The sequence below is a fragment of the Dipodomys spectabilis genome, unplaced genomic scaffold (genome assembly GCF_019054845.1).
Source record: "Dipodomys spectabilis isolate Male_0828 unplaced genomic scaffold, ASM1905484v1 ptg000147l, whole genome shotgun sequence".
Classification (NCBI taxonomy): Eukaryota; Metazoa; Chordata; class Mammalia; order Rodentia; family Heteromyidae; genus Dipodomys; species Dipodomys spectabilis.
The window spans coordinates 15,380,707-15,400,347 of record NW_024870824.1 but is presented as its reverse complement, the minus strand read 5'-3'; the positions used below and the strand labels follow the sequence as shown (position 1 = coordinate 15,400,347).

The following is a 19,641-nucleotide window of genomic DNA, read 5'->3' as shown; positions in this document are numbered from 1 at the left end:
CTGAAATAAGGATACAGGTTGACCCATTGTAACAATGAGATGTACAAGACACTATGTTGAAAACGGACTTTACAGCTTGGGGGAGGGTAGAGAAGTTGTGGAGGTGAGGAGGAAAGGGATGGTAGGGGAAAATAAAAGATAGGAAATGAACTCATTGCCTTGCTCATGTAACTATAACCCCTCTGTACAGTACTTTTACAATAAAAATATATATTAAGATAAAAAAGAAAGAAAACAAGGTAGGAGGTTTCTTTTTACCCTTGAGGGTAAATTAGAGACATGCCCTATTACCAGCTATCTAGATGAAGCATCTGCTTACCATTAACAGGACTTAAGTGCATCTATCGCCATTCGCCACCTGTGTGATCACAACATTCAGTGCTTATTCTCATTGTCCTCAGCTATCACATTTTATTCACTGCCAACACTGAACCAGCAAACAGTGAATCTTTGCTCCTAAGGGAAACACAAGGTTAGACTCCTCTAAGTCTTTAATTGCATTTTTTTATTAGCTAGTCAATACATAATAGTATTTTATGTATTTTTTATTTAATGACACTGATTTAGTTCACATTGTTAACTCATTATCACTGAATTGAATGCCAGGGCACTGTAGCAACTGCCTGAATGAAACTTGTCTAATGCATGTATCTTTTTCTTTAAAGACCTTTGGCAGTTAGGAACCCTGGACAACATTTTAGTCAGTACTAATAAGGGATATACTAAATAGTGTGACGGACAACAAAAACATGCAAAGATGCAAAATATGCAGCAGGAAAAGCAAAAGGACACGTTCTCTTCTGGTGGAAGACAAAGCATTATTTTGTTAGATTTCGGTTTTGGATCATGCCTCTCCAGCATGATATTTCTCACATCCTTCTAGGTGCATGTATGTAAAACCAGTGAAAGCACCATGCACAGGAATTGACATTTGGAGAGTGTAAGTAAATGTTAGTGAATAGTGAACCCACAAAATATGAATAATAAGGATCAATCATATACCCCCATGTATAAACCCATACACACACATGGAAATATAGATAAGACCAGGGCAAGAACCTAGAGTCTTCTTTGCTAAGTCAGAGCATTTGAGCTTTTACAGCTGGACGTGCCAGAAATGCTTTACTTCCTCCCTAAAGGTTACACATGACCATATATTTGCCAATTCATTCATTTAGCCATTCAAGAAATATCAATAATTCAGTATATTCTGTTGGTACCTAGGAAATCAATGGTGAAAAGCATTCCAACTTTTATGGCACTCAAAATCTAGTAAAAAGAAACCGCACTATATTTCATTTTAAAACTCAAAAGCCATGAAAATAATGAGTGAGAAAATGTCTAGAAAATAGCAAACCAATAAAGAGGAACAAGCATTAAAAAAGAAAAACAGAAAATTCCTTAGAAGTCGAGTTAAAAATACATTAAAGTAAGGAAGGAGAATTTTGTTCCTGGATATAATTGGAACTATTCAGCCATGATAATAAAACTGAATAAAATACACTGCATTAAAAACCAATTGCCATGTATAGTGGTATATTCCTATAATATAACCAGGAGGAGGAAGCAAAAGAATTGCAAGTTTATGGCCAGTCTGGACTATACAGCAAGAACCCTGTTCAAGTTAAGCAAACAAATGACCAAACCTTAGGATAAGGAGAATACTATTTGATGTTATTGGACAGAACTGAGGCAAATAAGACTTCAGTGTCTGTTGGGGTGTGGCTTGAGTGGTAGATGGTCTCAGGGCACAAGACCCTGAGTGTCAATTCCAGTGCCACAAAAATGTATATATTTCTAGCATTATTTGCTCTATATTATCTATATCCATTATCACCTAGATCTACGTTTCATATATAGCAAGACAGACAGACAGATGGAGAAAAAGGAAGAGAGGAAGAGAAAGAGAATGTGCATGAGAGATTCTTCAGTAGCTATGGCACCAAAGAAGTCCTCTGCTGTTTTCTTGATCTCTGTGGAGAGGTAGAGGATGAGTAAGAAGCAAGAGTTCTTGGCTTGTGGCTAACTCAATGAACGGAGAGAACAGTTTGAAAGTTGAGAGTGCCAAGATGCTTGGGATTTGAATAAGTATAATTCCATGTGAAAGTTCGGAGGTATGAGCCTAAAATTCAGCCTATAATTTTTGAAGTATGTGTTTACTTCTAAATTTATGGTATCTTTAGGGGAAAACAATCTAGAAAAATAGATCTCAGATGAAAGAATTGTGAAGCAGCAAATAATAGAGACATGGGAAATGGTAAATGCTTGCGTAGGACAAAAGAACATTGACTACTAAAAACAACAGTAACACTCCTGTCTTTTGAAATTTTACCTGTACATAGAATATGGGAAAGTAACAGCATACAGGCAAGAGTAGATAAGGCATTAAAGATAAGGCATTAAAGATCCTTGTTTTTCCAAGGAACTAATAAATAAACTAAGGAGACTGCAGTAGGATTTAGTAATGTATTAATAGTGGGGGGAGAGGGGAACCTAAAAACTAAAAAAAAAACCTAAAATAAAAACTAACAAGGGAGATAAAATAGACTATTTTAAGATAATTATTTTTAAAATAATGAATTAGGGGAAAAGAGAACCAAAAAATGCAAGAAATATACAGAAAGCTGCAAGATCTTTAAAATCAAGTTGTGATACAGAGAGTAAGTATCAAGTGATAAAATTCTGCAAAGGAAAACTGCAAACAAAAAAAAAAAGAAAAAGAAAAAGAAACATGGCACATGCTTGTAATCCTAGCAACTCAGGAGGCTGAAATGTGAGGATCGCATTTCAAAGCCAGCCCAGGCAGGAAAGTCCATGAGACACTTATCTCCAATAAATCACCAGAAAACTGGAAGTGGCGTTGTAGCTCAAGTGGTAAAGCGCTAGCCTTGAGCTGAAGAGCTGAGGGACAGTGCCCAGGCCCAGAGTTCAAGCCCCATGACCAACCAAAAAAAGGGAAGGGAAGGGAAGGGAAGGGAAGGGAAGGGAAGGGAAAGGAAAAAAAAGACAAAATGCAAATATATACTACTGGAAGAGAGGTTAATTACTAATTTTAATATATTTGTTATTGTGAAGATACTGTCCAAAGGGGTTAAAGTTACATGAGTAAGGTAATGAGTATATTTCCTATCGAACATTGTTACCAGCTCCTTTGTTTTTCCCCTACCATCCCTTCCCTCCCCATCTCCACAACTCCCCCCCACCCCTCCCCTTCCGAAGATTTTGTTTTCAACATAGTGTCTTGTACATCTCATTGTTACAATGGGTCAACCTGTATCCTTATTTCAGCATTTTGTTATTTCCCTTCCCTTCCCCAAATTAGAAAAATGTGTATGCAAGATGCAGGGCAACTGAAACAAATACAATGAAAACAGAGATTATACCATGGGGGAAGACCATATAAAAGAAACAAAAAAAATCACACAGTTCAATATAAGGACATTAAAAAGATCAGCAACAAAGATAAAACCTCGTGTCCCTATCTTGTAGTTCATTTCGCATAGCATCATCGTTATGGTCATATGTACACGGCTTTTACCTTTTCTGCTTGTCCTAGACTTATACTAGTTATTGCAAATAAGGGAAACCATGGGTCATAAGGGAGCTTTATGTGTAGTCTCTTGAGGAACCTCCATACTGCTTTTCAAAGTGGTTGAACAAGTTTACACTCCCACCAACAATGCAGTAGGGTTCCTTTTTGGTCCACATCCCCTCCAGTATCTGTTGTTATAGATTTCTTGATTATAGCCATTCTAACTGGGATGAGGTGGAATCTCAAAGCTGTTTTGATTTGCATTTCTTTTATGGCTAGAGAAGTTGAGCATTTATTCATATGTATATTGACCATTCTTATTTCCTCTTCAGAGAAATCTCTCCTTAAGTCTTTAGCCCACTTATTAATGGGGCAGTTGTTTGTTTGAGGATTTGTTTTGGGGGATTTAATTTTTTTAGTTCTAAGTATATTTTAATATGAGACCCTTGTCTATTTGTATGGCTAGTGAAGATCTTCTCCTAATCAGTGGGCTTTCTATGGATCTTGTTAGCTATATCCTTTGCCATGCAGAAGCTCTGCAGTTTCATGCCATTCCATTTGTCCAACCTTTCTTTGATTTGTTCTGTTTCTGGATCTTTTCACCATTAAGCAGAATGCTAGCTGTAGGTTTGTCATACACAGTGTTTATTATACTGAGGAATGTTCCATGGATTCCTAGTTTCTCCAAAGCTTTCATCATAATGCTGTGTTGGGTCTTATCAAATGCTTTTTCTGTATCTATTGAGACAATCAGGTTGTTCTTATCCTTGTTCTTGTTGATGTGATGAATTATATTGATTGATTTGCCTATAGTGAACCAGCTTTGCATCCTTGAAATGAATCCTGTTTGATCGTGTGTATGATTTTTTTAATGAGTTGTTGAAGTCGATTGGCCAAAATTTTGTTGAGAAGTTTTGCATTGATATTCATCAGAGAAATGGGTCTATAGTTCTCTTTCTTTGATGAGTCCCTGCCTGGTTTTGGGATGAGGGTTATGATGGCTTCATAGAAAGAGTTTGGTTGGGAACTTTCATTTTCAATTTCAATGAAGAGTTAGAGGAGTATTGGTGTGAGTTCTGCTTTGAAGGCCTTGTAAAATTCAGCTGTAAATCCATCCGATCCTGGGCTTTTCTTGGGAGGGGGAGTGCTCTTATTGCTATTTCTATTTCGATGCTTGATATGGATCTGTTAAGTTGGTTTAAATCATCTTGGTTTAGTTTTAGCATGTCAATCTTTGCCAAATATTTGTCCATTTCTTCCAGATTCTCAAACTTCTCTTCCTTATAATGTTCTGAACCTTGGTTGTTTCTCTGGTGATGTTTCCATTCTCATCTCTGAGTTTGTTTATATGGGTGTGTTCTCTTCTTTTTCTGATTAGATTTACTAAGGGTCTGTCGATTTTGTTAAATTTTTTGAAGAACCAACTCTTTGTTTTGTTGATTCTTTCTGGGTTTTTTGGGGGGGAAACTCTAATTCATTTAATTACAATTTAATTTTAATTATTTGTTTCCATCTATTGGATTGGGGTTTAGCTTGTTGCTCTTTTTCAAGGAGCTTCAGGTGCCTCGTTACAGAATTACTAATTTTTAAAGAAGCTTTTATAGGTTTATTATCAATTATAAAGTAAAAATGAAGGTAAGTAACATTGCTTGAAATAAAGATTGCATAATGATAAGTATCAATTCAATAGAAAGACAAGTACAAATAGATACTACAGAAGATGCTAAATGCATATGTAACTAATATGATTGTAGTTTTATTAATTTTATATTCATTTTTATATGTAAAAAATCATTAATTCATGTGTATATTCTCATGAAATATAATCTTATATATTAAATGCATATAATTATATTTTAATATATTTAATTATAATTATGGTATATATGCATGTTATCATACATTATTATCAATACTATTTAATATTATTATAAAGTACATATATGACATTGTATAGCATATTAATATTGAATATTAATACATCATATTTTATTATATATTATATTACATTACATATATTATATATTATATTGTTATATTTTTAACATTACAAGTTAATATTATACATTATTATATATTACCTTATTATATTATTATATGATATATTGTTATATATACTTACATTATTATATTACATATTAGGTAACATAATAATTATATACTATATATACATATAAATTATATTATATATTACATATAGTATATTATATTTTATATTTTTATTATATATTATACTACATATTATACATTATTTTATATTATTACATATTACATATTAATACATATTATATTATGCTATTATATTGTATATTAGAATAATAATATAACTGTAATAATATATAATGTAATTGTAATATGATTAATATATTATACATATAATTATACATAATATAACATTATAAATATTTATAATTTTCTCGTTCTTTATTTTTCTGATCTTTATTCATTATATATTTACATGTAATATAATTTAATTGTATAATTATAATTAACTATGTAATCACATAAATTATATACTTATGATATAATCATAACTATAATGTTGTGATTCCATAATTATAATTTATATGTACATATAACATTTTCCTGATATTTATTTATGTGTCTGAAATGCATAGAGAACAGAACATCAGGTTAAGTATTGCCTTTCAATCAAGAGCTAATAATAGAAAAGTTTGGTGACCAATAGCTGTCAGTTGAAAGTATGCACAGTTGAGAGAAAAGTCCTTCAGTCCTTAAAACGAATCTAGTGTGTCACAGTATCACTGTCAAGTGAGATCTTTTTCCAGAAATGCAATGCAATGTCATTTACTTCACTACTCCAGTGGGCCTACATGAATACGCTATTACTGTCATTAATGAATTTAATAGACATTCCTGATTCTACAAAATTCGTCAAACCAAAAATGGAAGAGAACTTTCCCCAATTAAGTTGGAAGTGTTGACAAAAAGTACAAGATCTTATTGAAAACTTGCTCAAAAGACTGAGAATGAAGAAAAGTGTGCCCATCGTTATAATTTTCTGTTTCAAAATTATCCTTCAGATACTTCTATAGCATATAGTCATTGTACAAAGTAAGGAGTTTCATTGTGATTTTTACATACATGCATAGAAGGTACTTTGATCAAATTCATCCTCCTTTACCCTTTCTTAACTCCCTTTTTAGAGATATTTTCAAGTTCAATAAAGCAATATAAAAAGATAATACTATTGAAAAGGATGAATGAAACTGTCATTATATGCAGATCACACAAGTCTTCATGAAGACAATAAGAAAGAATCTAGAGATAAAATATAAATCAATAACTAATGTAGCAAAGTTGTAGAACATATTGTCAGGATAAAACAAATACTCCTTGAATTCTACATACCAGCAACAATTCAGAAAAAGAATTTAATATGGTACAGTGGAAGAAAGACATACAACACTTGGGAAAAAATCTAACAAATATTGTGTATGGTATTTTACAGAAAAATACAAACTATTACTGAGATAGATTGTACAAGATTTATAGAAAAGAATTCATTCAAACGTTCACAAATTGGACATAGTGAAATGTCAATTTTCCTTGATCATTTTATTCTAACTCCAATCAAAACCCTTGAAGATTTTTATTGGTCCAGATTTGATATGCAAATATTGAGATATAAGAATAGCCAAAGCAGGGCTGGGAAGGTGGCTCAGTGGTAGAGTGTTTGCTTTGCATGCATGAAGTCCTGGTTTTGATTCCTCAGCACCACATAAGCAGAAAAAGCCAGAAGTGGCACTGTGGCTCCATTGATAGAGCACTAACCTTGAGCTGAAGAGCTGAGGGACAGTGCCCAGACCCAGAGTACAGGTCCCATGATCAATAACAACAACACAAAATAGCCAAAGGACTCTTTAAGAAGGGAATCTACAGTTTAAAGACTTTTATTATTAACTAGCCAAAATTAATAGTCACAGAAATTAAAATAGTGGAGTGAAGTTGATGAAGATGCATTGTGCTCACAAATGGACATGTTGAATTGAAATCCCCTTGTACAAGTAGGGGAAGGGGAAACTGGGGGAAGCAAAGGAAAGGATGACATTATCCAAAAACAAATGTGCTCATCACCTGACTTATGAAACAGAAAATCCCTCTGTACAGCATCTTAATAACAAAAATAAAGTTATATATTAACAAAACACCTCAGGAGACTGAGATCTGGGGATCTTGGTTTGAAAATCAGCCTGGACAGGAAAGTCTGTGAAACATTTATCTCCAATTAACCTGCAAAAAGCCAAAAATGGAGTTGTGGCTCAAGTGGTAGAGCTCCATCCTTGAATGAAGAAGCTAAGGAACAGAGCTGAAGCTCTGAATTCAAACCCAAGTATCAGCACAAAATATAAAAATCTTATAAAAATTAGTAAAACAAAAATATAACCTCCCCTTCAAAAACAGAACAATGTATAGATAAATCAAGAAAGTAAAAAAGTAAAAGATTCAGACACAGTGCCATGCACCTACAGTTCTCTGGTTTATGATTGTATTTCAGGTTATCTGAGAAAGCAGTCTTTTTATTCCGTAGTGCTAGGTAAAAATGTAATCCTGTGTCCTACATTATGCCATTAGAAAAAAATGATTTCAGGTGGAATGAAGAATTTGATGCAAAAACTAATGACAGCATGCTAAGATATACTTTACAAAAACATTTTTAAATGGTTAGGTATGAGAATATTCTGAAGAGTAAACAGATTTCTTAAACAGGTAACAAAAAGTACTAGCAAAAAATTTGGAACGTCTATCTAACAGGACTGATTCGTCATCCAAATTTAACAAAGACATAGCCAGAATATAGAAGAACTATTAAAAGTCAAATGAGATGCAGCCATGTTTTAAAATAGTGTAATACCTGAATAATATCTTGCCAAGGGAGGCTATCAAAATAGCAAAATTGTAAACATCACTGGTCATTAGGAAATGTCTGTTCAAACCACAGCCTGGAATGTGAAGGCTCATGATAAATTTAGACTTGGTTAAATTTGATTTGAAATTCAAATCAGGGCAAGGGGGCATAAAAAACACAGATCAGAGGTGTAGATAGCAGGGCAGGCTGAGAGTTAAAAAGAACTTAGTCGAATTGAACTTGTAAGAAGAGTATGGATTCACATAACTTCATATTTCACTATTTTGAAGGTAATTCGCAGGCCTCCATGGTATCTAATATAATATGAATGATATATTAAGCTAAAGGAGATATATAAACAGTACATATTTATGATTGCTTTGATATGAAGTTGGAAAACAAACTTAATCCGTGGTGACATATATTAATAGTGACAGTTGAGCAGAGTGATGACAGGCTTTGCAGATACTGGTGATATTCTATAGATATTCAATAATTACACAGGTATATTTACTTTGAAATAATTTATCTGCCTGTATATACATTTAATATTTATCTACTTCTTATCTTTCTTCAACCAAACATGTATCCACAAAGAAAGCTAAGGCATCAGATATGTCAAAAGAATAATAACTCATTTAAAAGGCAGAGGGGACCAGGTACCTGTGGCTCACACCTCTCATCCTAGCTACTCAGGAGGCTGAGATCTGAAGTTTGCAATTCAAAGCCAGCCTAAGCTGGAAAGTCTGTAAGATTCTTATCTCCAACTAAGCACCAGAAAACTGGAAGTGTTATGACTCAAGTGGTAGAGCACTAGCCTTGAGCTGAAGAGCTCAGGGTCAGCATCCAGCCCAGAGTTCAAGCCCCATGACTGACCAACAACAACAACAAAAAAGGCAGCGTGGACATGGCCATGTGGAAATTGATAACTTTGAACTCACCAGTTTGAATGGAGTCATTGGGATGGATAGCTAAATGGTCTGGGTTTGGGATAGGATAGGAGGTAATGAGTATTACCAAGGCACCAGCTCAGAGTGTTCAAGTTCCCACATGATTTTTACTTGTTCAGTCCATATAAAAAAAATCTCCAATCCTCCATGAGGTTTATACTGCAAGACTTCGGCTAGATGCTTGAAACTGAGAATAATGTATATGTGTTGGTGAATGTGTGTGTACATGTTTATTTCTATTCGCATACACATATGTATGCAATGTTTTCCCATTTTTACATATCCATGGTAAAGTTTAACTTATAAATTAAGTACAGTAATAGATGAATAATAATCACTAATAATAAAATAGAATAATCATAACTGTATACTTTAATAAAATTGCCAGTATCACTACTCTGTGCTTTGAGGCCATTTTTAAGTAAGCCAAGGGTAATTTGAACACAAACATTGTGATACCTTAGAAGTCAATCTGATGGCTACTAAGAGGCATAGAGACACTTGGAAGTTGAGCATACAGATACTAAGGAAGTACTTACTATTTTCTCTTATGATTCTAAAATATCTACATGTTTTCTTCCCCTTAAAGCCCTAGTCCCTTCTTGAGCATTGTGCTATATCAGTTACTTTGAGTAGTATATTATCAAAATGAGAAAAACCTCCATGGGACCCCCCCCCCCAGTCAGTAGTGAAATGAATCTAGGAAATAGCGAGTATTAGGAAATTTCACTATTTTCTTTAAAAAAAAAATAGTGTCTAAAAGTTCAGGAATCTGAGCCTCACTGCCTAGAGATTTAGTGCCAATAAATGAAAGCGGGAGAAGGAAATCTGAACCACAAAGGATTCTGATGGTACTGAGTAAGCCAACCTGTGAAGGGACACTGGTATATTGTGTGCCAGTCGACAAGGAAAGGAGAAGAGAGCTTGAGCAGATAGAAAGAAGAATGATCCTGTCCCCATTCAATTTCTACTTCTACCTCCCTTACACAGACAGGCTCTCTGAGTCCTGGAATATGTCCATGTTTTTCCATTTTATTTTTCTTGCTGCTGTTGTTTGGTTTTGCCACCGATGTTCTCTGTGCTGTAGGACTGTTAAGAAAAACAAAGGTTTGCTAATCAACTTTCTTCCTTTTCTTTTCCCTTATCTTCTTTGTTTCTTCTCATCCATTCTTTCCTTTTTCTGCTACCTCCTCATTTCCCTCTCCTCTTACTATTCCCCTTCTCTTCTTTTCAATGTCTCTTTCCTTACATTTTTCCTCATTTTTTCTCCTGTTCCATCTTTGTTTCCTTCTCTTCCTCCTTTCCTCCCCAATGTTCTCCCTCCCTCCAACTCTCAGATAGAGAAAAGGAAGTTCAACCACAACTCTAACTCTACGTACTGTGTCTTCATGGTCAACAAACCCTACGCCATCACCTGCTCTGTGGTGGCCTTCTACATACCCTTCCTCCTCATGGTGCTGGCCTATTACCGCATCTATGTCACGGCCAAGGAGCACGCGCGCCAGATCCAGATGCTGCAGCGTGCGGGAGGGGCCCCTTCCGAAGGCAGGGCCCAGCCTGCGGACCAGCAAAGCACCCACCGCATGCGGACAGAGACCAAAGCAGCCAAGACCCTGTGCATCATCATGGGCTGCTTCTGCCTCTGCTGGGCTCCGTTCTTTGTCACCAATATCGTGGATCCTTTCGTAGACTACACTGTCCCTGGGCAGGTGTGGACCGCTTTCCTCTGGCTCGGCTATATCAATTCCGGATTGAACCCCTTTCTCTACGCCTTCTTGAATAAGTCTTTTCGACGTGCCTTCCTCATCATCCTCTGCTGTGATGATGAACGCTACAGAAGACCTTCCATTCTGGGCCAGACCATCCCCTGTTCTACTACCACCATTAATGGTTCCACACATGTACTAAGGTGAGTGCGTAGGGAGCTGATGGGTTTGGTTGATTCCCTTTGGAAGGGGTAATGATCCAACACTATTCCCACAGAATGAATTCCTGCACACGTGTGCAATGTTAACAAATGGTAAAGAAGAGACTATCATTGGGACACGGAGCAGAGTCATAAGGACTCACGCTCTGAAGGGACACTGACCAGCATTCAAATCCAGTCTCCATAGCTCTGTGGTCATTTAACCATCCGGACACTTGGTCACATTTTAGAATTAGATTAGATTAGAATCCTTATTTATATAGCACAGCGTTTGTGAAGACAAATGAGCTAATGTATGTATGCTCAGTCACACCTTACAAGCACTTAATAAGTGTTTTCTACTTTATTTAAAGGTAATATTTTAGAGTAGTGGTTAAAACAGGAGCCTTAAATGGAAAAGACTTTATGTTCACTCTCAGTGTCCCTACCAATCAGCTCTGTCTGGAATTTACTTTCAACTGCATAAATAATAATAAATTTATACAGTTGAATGTTTATACAGCTGAAGTAATTTTCCTTAATTTTTTCCCTTAATTTTATTTTTATAAATACTGAATTGTATACATTTTTGAAATAAAATAATTTTATTTCAGTAATATAAATAATAATTATACCACCTAGGATTTGTGACCTTTACACATAATACATTTATAGGGTTTAACACATATAGTGCTCCTAATATTAGTAATACTTTTGGTAATGGGACTAGTAATAGGTACACATTGCCTGAAAAACTCAGATGTCAAGAAAATAATATACTAAAATAAATAAAAATATGTGTGCCATTGCATCCACTACATGATACAATAGAGGGATGAACAATTTTGGATGGATTTGTGAGGTGGAAGGAAGCTGATTTGGTTTAAGGATCTCAGAGAAGTCTGCCCAGAGCATCATTTTTTTAATGAGTTTGAGACAAGGAAGAGGTATCAGGCAAACATGCCAGACAGAGAGCAGCATGAGGAGAGAAATGGGTTGTGAAGATGAGGAGACACACACATAGGAGTGACTTTGGCTTGTTGGAACCGAATGCTTAATGATTAGTATGATGTGTCTTTCATGAGAATGTTTTGACCACCTCAGCTTGAGGTCTTCTGAGTTAGGAAAAGCCATATGTCATAAGTATATGTATTCTGTAGATGATTGATTTATCAATTGGTAAAAGTGAACTAAGCAACCCAAGGACATTTATGGGATGGAGGGAATGAGAGAGAAAGAGGGAATAGCTGACATGAAGCCAAAGGAAAGAAATGTACACATCACCTAATTTGTAAAAAAAAAAATAATAGTTTTATTGTTGAAGGTCATAGAGTTCATAAGCAATGTAGATTAAGATAATGATGCCCATCATTGTGGAGATTAAAAGGTGTTTGTGACTTTAAAAAATTTTAAAGGCAAAAAAAGAAAGTAGGAATAGTGACGTGATATAAATGCTGGGTCTTAGCAGCTGCTTCGATTTTTAGCTATCAGTATGAGCAGATTTGAAGCTAAAGTCTAGCATGGTATTGGGGTGCTGGTTGGTGAATAAACCTCAAAGGATATCCTCTAGAAAGGATAGTGTTCTCTTATTTTGTTTAGGGTTTGTTTGTTTTTGTTTTTGTTTTTGTTTTTCTGGTAGTCCTAAGACTTGAACTCAGGGGCCTAGACACTATCCCTCAGCTTCTTTTGTGCAAGACCAGTGCTCTACCACTTCAGCCACAGTACCATTTCTGGCATTTTTTCTGAGTGGTTTATTAGAGACAAGCATCTCACGGACTTTCCAGCATCTGTTCGGGCAATGTATTTGCTAAATTAGTTGTCTTGAAGTTGGTGGTGGTATTCTATAGATACTATTGTAGAAGGAATTTGGGAGTTTCTAGGGCAGTTCAAGAATAGCTAATTTTCTAATACTGTACTATTTTTCCTTGCTGCTTTTCGTAATTTGTAGTGTGGTTGTCAAGCAAAGATGCACTTGCCATAGTGAATTCCTCAGACTTCTTCAGGAGGTCAGCAAAGTGCCAGGAATTAGTTGAAGTATTTTTCTTTTGGGGACAGGGAATCTGATAAGAGTAAGAACAGCCTACAGAGAAGTCTGAATCTACTACAAACCTGAATTTACTACAGGTTAAGTCTGATGGGGACAGAAATTCTGTCTGGTTGACTCACTGCTATCTATCAAATCCTCAACATATTGCCTGAGATATATAGGAATTTAAGCTCTCAGTGAATAAATGAACAACTTATAAAATTACTTGTCTAGGTTATTTATTTTAGCTTGACATAGCTTCAGAAAAAATCAGTATTTTTCTTTCAAATCCCACAAATTACAGAATATCAACCAGTTCAGATGAGGAAATATAAAAACAAAACAAGTTTCTTTTCTACAAATGTTAGTCATTTCCAGAGACAACAATTCACCTAAGCCTGGTAGTGTCTCCAGCATTTTTATAAACATTCTTAAAAACTCACAAGTTTGGGCTGGGAAGTTGACTCAGTGGTAGAGCGCTTGCCTTGCATGCCTGAGGCCCTGGGTTCGATTCCTCAGCACCACATAAGCAAAAAGAAAAAAGCCAGAAGTGGCGCTGTGGCTCAAGTGGTAGAGCGCTAGTCTTGAGCTGAAGAGCTGAGGGACAGCGCTCAGGCCCAGAGTTCAGGCCCCACGACCAGACCCCCCCCCCCAAAAAAAACAAAAAAAACCTCACAAGTTTATAGCTTATTCTCTTATTGTTTTATAAAAATGGGCATAGTCTATATGTATTGTTTCTCTGCCTTTTGCATTTTATTCTGATGTTTTTGGTGTTTCTTTTTTTGCTTTTTGGTGGTCCTGGAGTTTGAACTCAGCACTTCTCACTTGCAAAGCAGGCAATCTACTTACCATTTTTGCTATTATTATTATTATTATTATTATTATTTGGCCTTTTTATTGTAAAAGTACTGTACAGAGGGTTTACAGTTTCATGAGTAAGGTAATGAGTACATTGCCTACCGAGCATTGTTAGCCCCTCTTTTGTTTTCCCCTACCATCCCTTCCCTCCCCACCTTCTCAACTCCCCCCACCCAACTTGTAAAGTTCAGTTTTCAACATAATATCTTGTACGTCTCATCATTACCATGGGTCAGCCTGTATCCTTGTTTCAGCATTCTGTTATTTCCCTTCCCCTCTCCAAATTAGAAAAATGTATATACTTGATGCTATGGTTATTTTTGAGAGAGGGTTGCACATTTTTTTTTTTGTCAGTTGTGGGGCTTGAACTCTGGGCTTGGGCGCTGTCCCTCAGCTCTTCAGCTCAAGGCATGAGCTCTGCTTGAGCCACAGCGCCACTTCTGGTTTTCTAGTGGTTTATTGGAGATAGGAGTCTCACGGACTTTCCTGCCCAGGCTGGCTTTGAACCACGATCCTCAGATCTCAGCTTCCTGAGTAGCTAGGATTACAGGCATGAGCCACCAGCACCAGCTGGGGTTGCACTTTTTAACTGGGCTGGATTAGAATCTGTAATAATCCTGATCTGCTTCTTCAGTAGCTAGGATTGTAGGCATGAGCCATCAGTGCCAAATTGTATTCTTCAACAATACATTTCAGAGATAATTCCACTGGAGAACATATAGATATTCTTTTTAACTGTTCCATAATCTTCTGTACTAAAAATACATGTTAAAATTCTTATAATTATCTCCATTAGTAGGTGTGTAGGTGTTTCCAACTTCTGCTATTACAAAACATAATATTCTAATGCTTTTGAATACTTTCTTTTTCAGATAGCTACCAAAAGTGAAGTTGTTTTATTAACCTGAATGTCCAGCTATGATTTTTACCATAAAACGGACCTGCTGTAACCCTGTAGCACTATTCTCATCAAGAGAGTGTGAGAATTCTTGACTCATCTCTCCCACCCATACTATGATCAATGTTTTGTCATTTTGTTAATTTTAAAACACTTATGTAATTTGCATTTTACCAAATAATTTGTCAGGTTGTACCTATTTTAGATTAGTTCTTGACATTTTATCCTTATATGAACTGCATCATTCTACGTTTGACTCTTTTGTGAGAGCTTCATCGTAATTTTTCTTAATTTCTAACTGCTCTTTATCATATTCTGGATATCAATTCTTTGCTATATAATTGGCAAACACATCTTCCCTATCTTTTTTTGGGGGGGGGGGGTTCGGTTTGAGGCCTGAACTCTGGGCCTGGGCGCTGTCCCTCAGCTCTTCAGCTCAAGGCTAGCGCTCTACCACTTGAGCCACAGCGCCACTTTTGGCTTTTTTCTTTTTACTTATGTGGTGCTGAAGAATCGAACCCAGGGCCTCAGGCATGCAAGGCAAGCGCTCTACCACTGAGCCACCTTCCTAGCCCCATCTTCCCCATCTTACTGTTTTGTTTTAATTTGGTTAACTTTTCTTAGTGTGTGTGTGTGTGTGTGTGTGTGTGTGTGTGTGTGTGTGTGTGTGTGTGCGCGCGAGCGCACTACTACTAAGGCTTGAACTCAGAGCCTAGGCTCCGATCCTTAGCTTTTGCACTAAGACCAGCATTTTTCCACTTTAGCCACTGCTCATCTTCAGGTTTTTGGTGGTTAATTAGAGATTATAGTCCCACACAGACTTTCCTGTCTGGGCTAGCTTTCTTTTAAAAAAATTTTTTTTTATTGTGAAAATACCATATAGAGGGGTTACAATTACATGGGCAAGATAATGAGTACATTTCTTATCAAGCATTGTTGCCTCCTCCTTTGTTTCCCTTTCCCATCCCTTCCCATTTCCGCCCCCCACTCCCTCCTCTTCCCCCTTCCCCCCCCAAAGTTGTAAAGTTCGTCTTTCGACATAATGACTGTACATCTCATTGTTGCAATGGGTCCACCTGGTGATCCTCAGATCTCAGTCTCCTAAGTATCTAGCATTACAGGTGTCAGCCACTGGTGCTTAGCTTGGTTAACATTTTTCTTATAGATGTTTTGATTTTTGTAAACAATATTCATGCCTGACTTCTAGAGTTGGCCCCGTTCTTCCTTAAAGCTCTTCTCACATTAATTTTCTAATACATTGTATCTCCAAACTCACTGGAAACCTTGTCAATCCCCCTTGTAGTCCCTGAGTGTGAGTCTTCTCAGGGTGTAGTTCTTGGTACTTTTTTCAACTACTGCTTGTTTTGTGGGGTTGGACCACCTATGAAATCAATGGCCATCTTCAAGTGGTAATCTCTTTTGACCACTATATTTTGGTAATAGCTCTTTCCTGAGCTCCAGACAGAAGGTCCAACTTGCTACTTGGACAACTACATATATACATATCTGAGGAATCTCAAATTTAATGCAGCCACAAAGAATCTGTAGTTCTGTGTTCCTCTCCTCTCCAGCCACAAGTTTCTGGAATTTTCCCATCTTCATAAATGGGATCAACTTCTATTGTATTACTAATTCTAGGTACTTTTCTTTGAGAAAGAACTAACAGATAAGTTGAGAGGACTTTAATCTTTTAAGCAAGAAGAACCAATCAAAGTATGATCAATAAGGAACTCACAATCATTTGGCAGCTTAGAAAAAACACAGATTCCAGGTTTTATAATTATACTAGAGAAAGGCTACTAAAATAACATTTCTACTAAATGAATACTATGCATAATACACTTCAAGAATCACAGTTCTAAGCTGGGCACTAGTGGCTCACACCTGTAATCCTAGCTACTCAGGAGGATGAGATCTGAGGATTGCAGTTCAAAGCCAGTTCGGGCAGGAAAATCTGTGAGACCTTTGTCTCTAATAAACCACTCAGAAAATCAGAAGTGACACTGTGGCTCAAGTGGTAGAGCACTAGCCTTGAGCTGAAGAGCTGAGGGACAGGACCCATGCCCATAACTCAAGCCCTATGACTGACAAAAAGAAAAAGAAAAAAAAGAATCATAGTTCTAGACTTTCATAGCTTAGAATAGCCCAGTGTGTGTCGGCATTGGCCATGATTTAGGACTTGTTACAGCTCTATGTATTTATTTATGTTTTGTTGTAATTTGATGTACAAAGAGGTTATCGTTGCGTAAGTCATGTATTGAGGATATTTATTTTTGAACAATGTCACCTCTTCCCTTCTTATCTCAGTTTTTCTCTCTGGACTCTCCTCCCCGACAAGTTGCATAGTTCATTTTCAACACAGTGTCTAGTGAGTATTAATGCAGCATGAGTTCAGCCTTTGTCCCACCATTTCTGTGTTTCTCCTTACTCTTCGGAGACTCTGTAAGGAGTCTTATTTTTGAATTTACATTTTTTTATTTTATTGTGAAGATGCTGTATAGAGGGGTTACAGTTACATGAGTAAGGTAATAAGAACATTTCTTGTGGAGCATTGTTACCCCCTCCTTTGTTTTTCTCCTACTATCTTTTCCCACCCCTACCTCCCCCAGCCCTCCACTCCTCCCCCCAAAGTTGTAAAGTTCATTTACAATATAGCGTCTTATGAGTCTCGTTGTTGCAGTGGGTCATCCTGTATCCTTAGTTCAGCATTTTGTTATTCCCCTTCACCTCCCCAAATTAGATAAATGTATATACAAGATGCAGGGTACCAAAATCAAATACAGTGACAACAGGAGATATACCACAGGTGGGAAAGCATAGAAAAGAAACAAAAGAAAATCACATAGTACATTAAAAACAACAACAACAAATAAAAACCTCTTGTGTCCATATCTTGGTGTTCATTTGGCTTAGCATCATCTTATATGGTCATATGTACATAGCTTTTGAGCTTTTCTGCTCATCTGATAAGATTACAGACAAGGGCCTCATATCTAAAATATACTTAGAACTCAAAAACATTAAATCCCCCCAAAACAAATCCTCACACAAACAACAGCTCCATTAATAAGTGGGCTAAAAACTTAGAGCCTTCTCTGAAGAGGAAATAAATATGCCCAATAGACACATGAAGAAATGCTCAACTTCTCTATCCATAAAAGAAATACGAATCAAAACATCATTAAGATTCCACCTCACCCCAATTGAATAGCTATAATCAAAAACTCTAATAACAACAGATGCTGGAGGGGATGTGGCCAAAAGGGAATCCTACTGCACTGTTGGTACAGTAGGTGTTCAACCACCTACTGTTGGTTCAGTAGGTCTTCAACCACTCTGGAAAGCAGTATGGAGGTTCCTCAAAAGACTACACATAGAGCTCCCCTATGACCCAGGAATCCCACTTCTGGGCATTTACCCAAATGATCACAAACAAGGCCATACTACAGCTCCCAGCACAACTATGTTTATCACAGCATTATTCACCATAGCTAAGATACAGGACCAACTCAGATGCCCCTCAGTAGATGAATGGATTAAGAAAATGTGTTTATATATATATATATATATATATATACATATATACATATATATATGTATATATATATACATATATATATATATATCCCCCATGATCTCCCTTATAATGCAATAATTAGCATACAACTAGGATGATCTTTTGTGGGGGGGTCCAGTCGTGGGGCCAGAACTCTGGGCCTGGGCGCTATCCCTCAGCTCTTCAGCTCAAGGCTAGTGCTCTATCACTTGAGCCACAACGCCACTTCAGGCTTTTTTCTTTTTGCTTATGTGGTGCTGAGGAATTGAACCCAGGGCCTCAGGCATGCAAGGCAAGCACTCTACCACTGAGCCACCTTCCCAGCCCCCAACTAGGGTGATCTTATAAGGAGTCTTTTGATGGGTAATAATTTAATCTAGAATTAACTAATCAAGTTCAGTACATGGTTCCTTTTATAAGTTTGCTTTGGTTCAGTCACGCTTTAAGCCAAACTATTCTCACTTTGGAGACATGATTGTGTAATGTTGCCTTGTGGCCATAAGGCAGAAAGAGATAGAGAATAGAGACAAGTCAAATTGATTTGATTTTAGGTTCTGTGGGGATTTGATTCAGGGTGCTTTGTTGATGAATTCACCTGCACTGTGCACTGTGACATCCTCAGAGCCCAGCAAAGGTCTGAGAACACTGTGGGATTTATCAAGGGATGAGAGGATACTCTGCCTTCTTGTTCTCTGGCTTCTTTCTCTTTTATATTATTATTTAAAATTTTTTATTGTAAAGATGATGTACAGAGGGATACTGTATTGAGTATCATTGAAGAATTAGTTCACTCTTTGTCTCACTTCTCTTTTGCTTAACTATTCCTATGCTTCTTAGCTCAGATAATACAGGACAGAGAAGAGACTAAGGTATTAAGTATAGTCCTAGATATTTTACTCAATTTGAAATCTGCTAATGATTCCAATTTTGTCCTCCTATGTCATGGCTTCCTTGTAAAAAAATTCAAGCAAGATACTAGATGTGAAGTTGCTTTACTAATGCTAAGCTTTCTGCATGTAGAGAGATAAAAACAGGCTATTTATCA

General features: G+C 36.6%; 1 protein-coding gene across 2 annotated transcripts in view; it reads left to right on the top strand.

The window, feature by feature from the left end:
• Window positions 1-19,641, top strand: part of Htr4 (5-hydroxytryptamine receptor 4) — a 191,144-nt gene that overhangs the window by 122,213 nt on the left and 49,290 nt on the right. For both annotated transcript variants that reach the window (XM_042692122.1, XM_042692121.1), the window contains exon 5: window positions 10,690-11,261. In XM_042692122.1, the coding sequence (XP_042548056.1) occupies window positions 10,690-11,261 (572 nt within the window). The remainder of the gene's footprint in view (window positions 1-10,689; window positions 11,262-19,641) is intronic.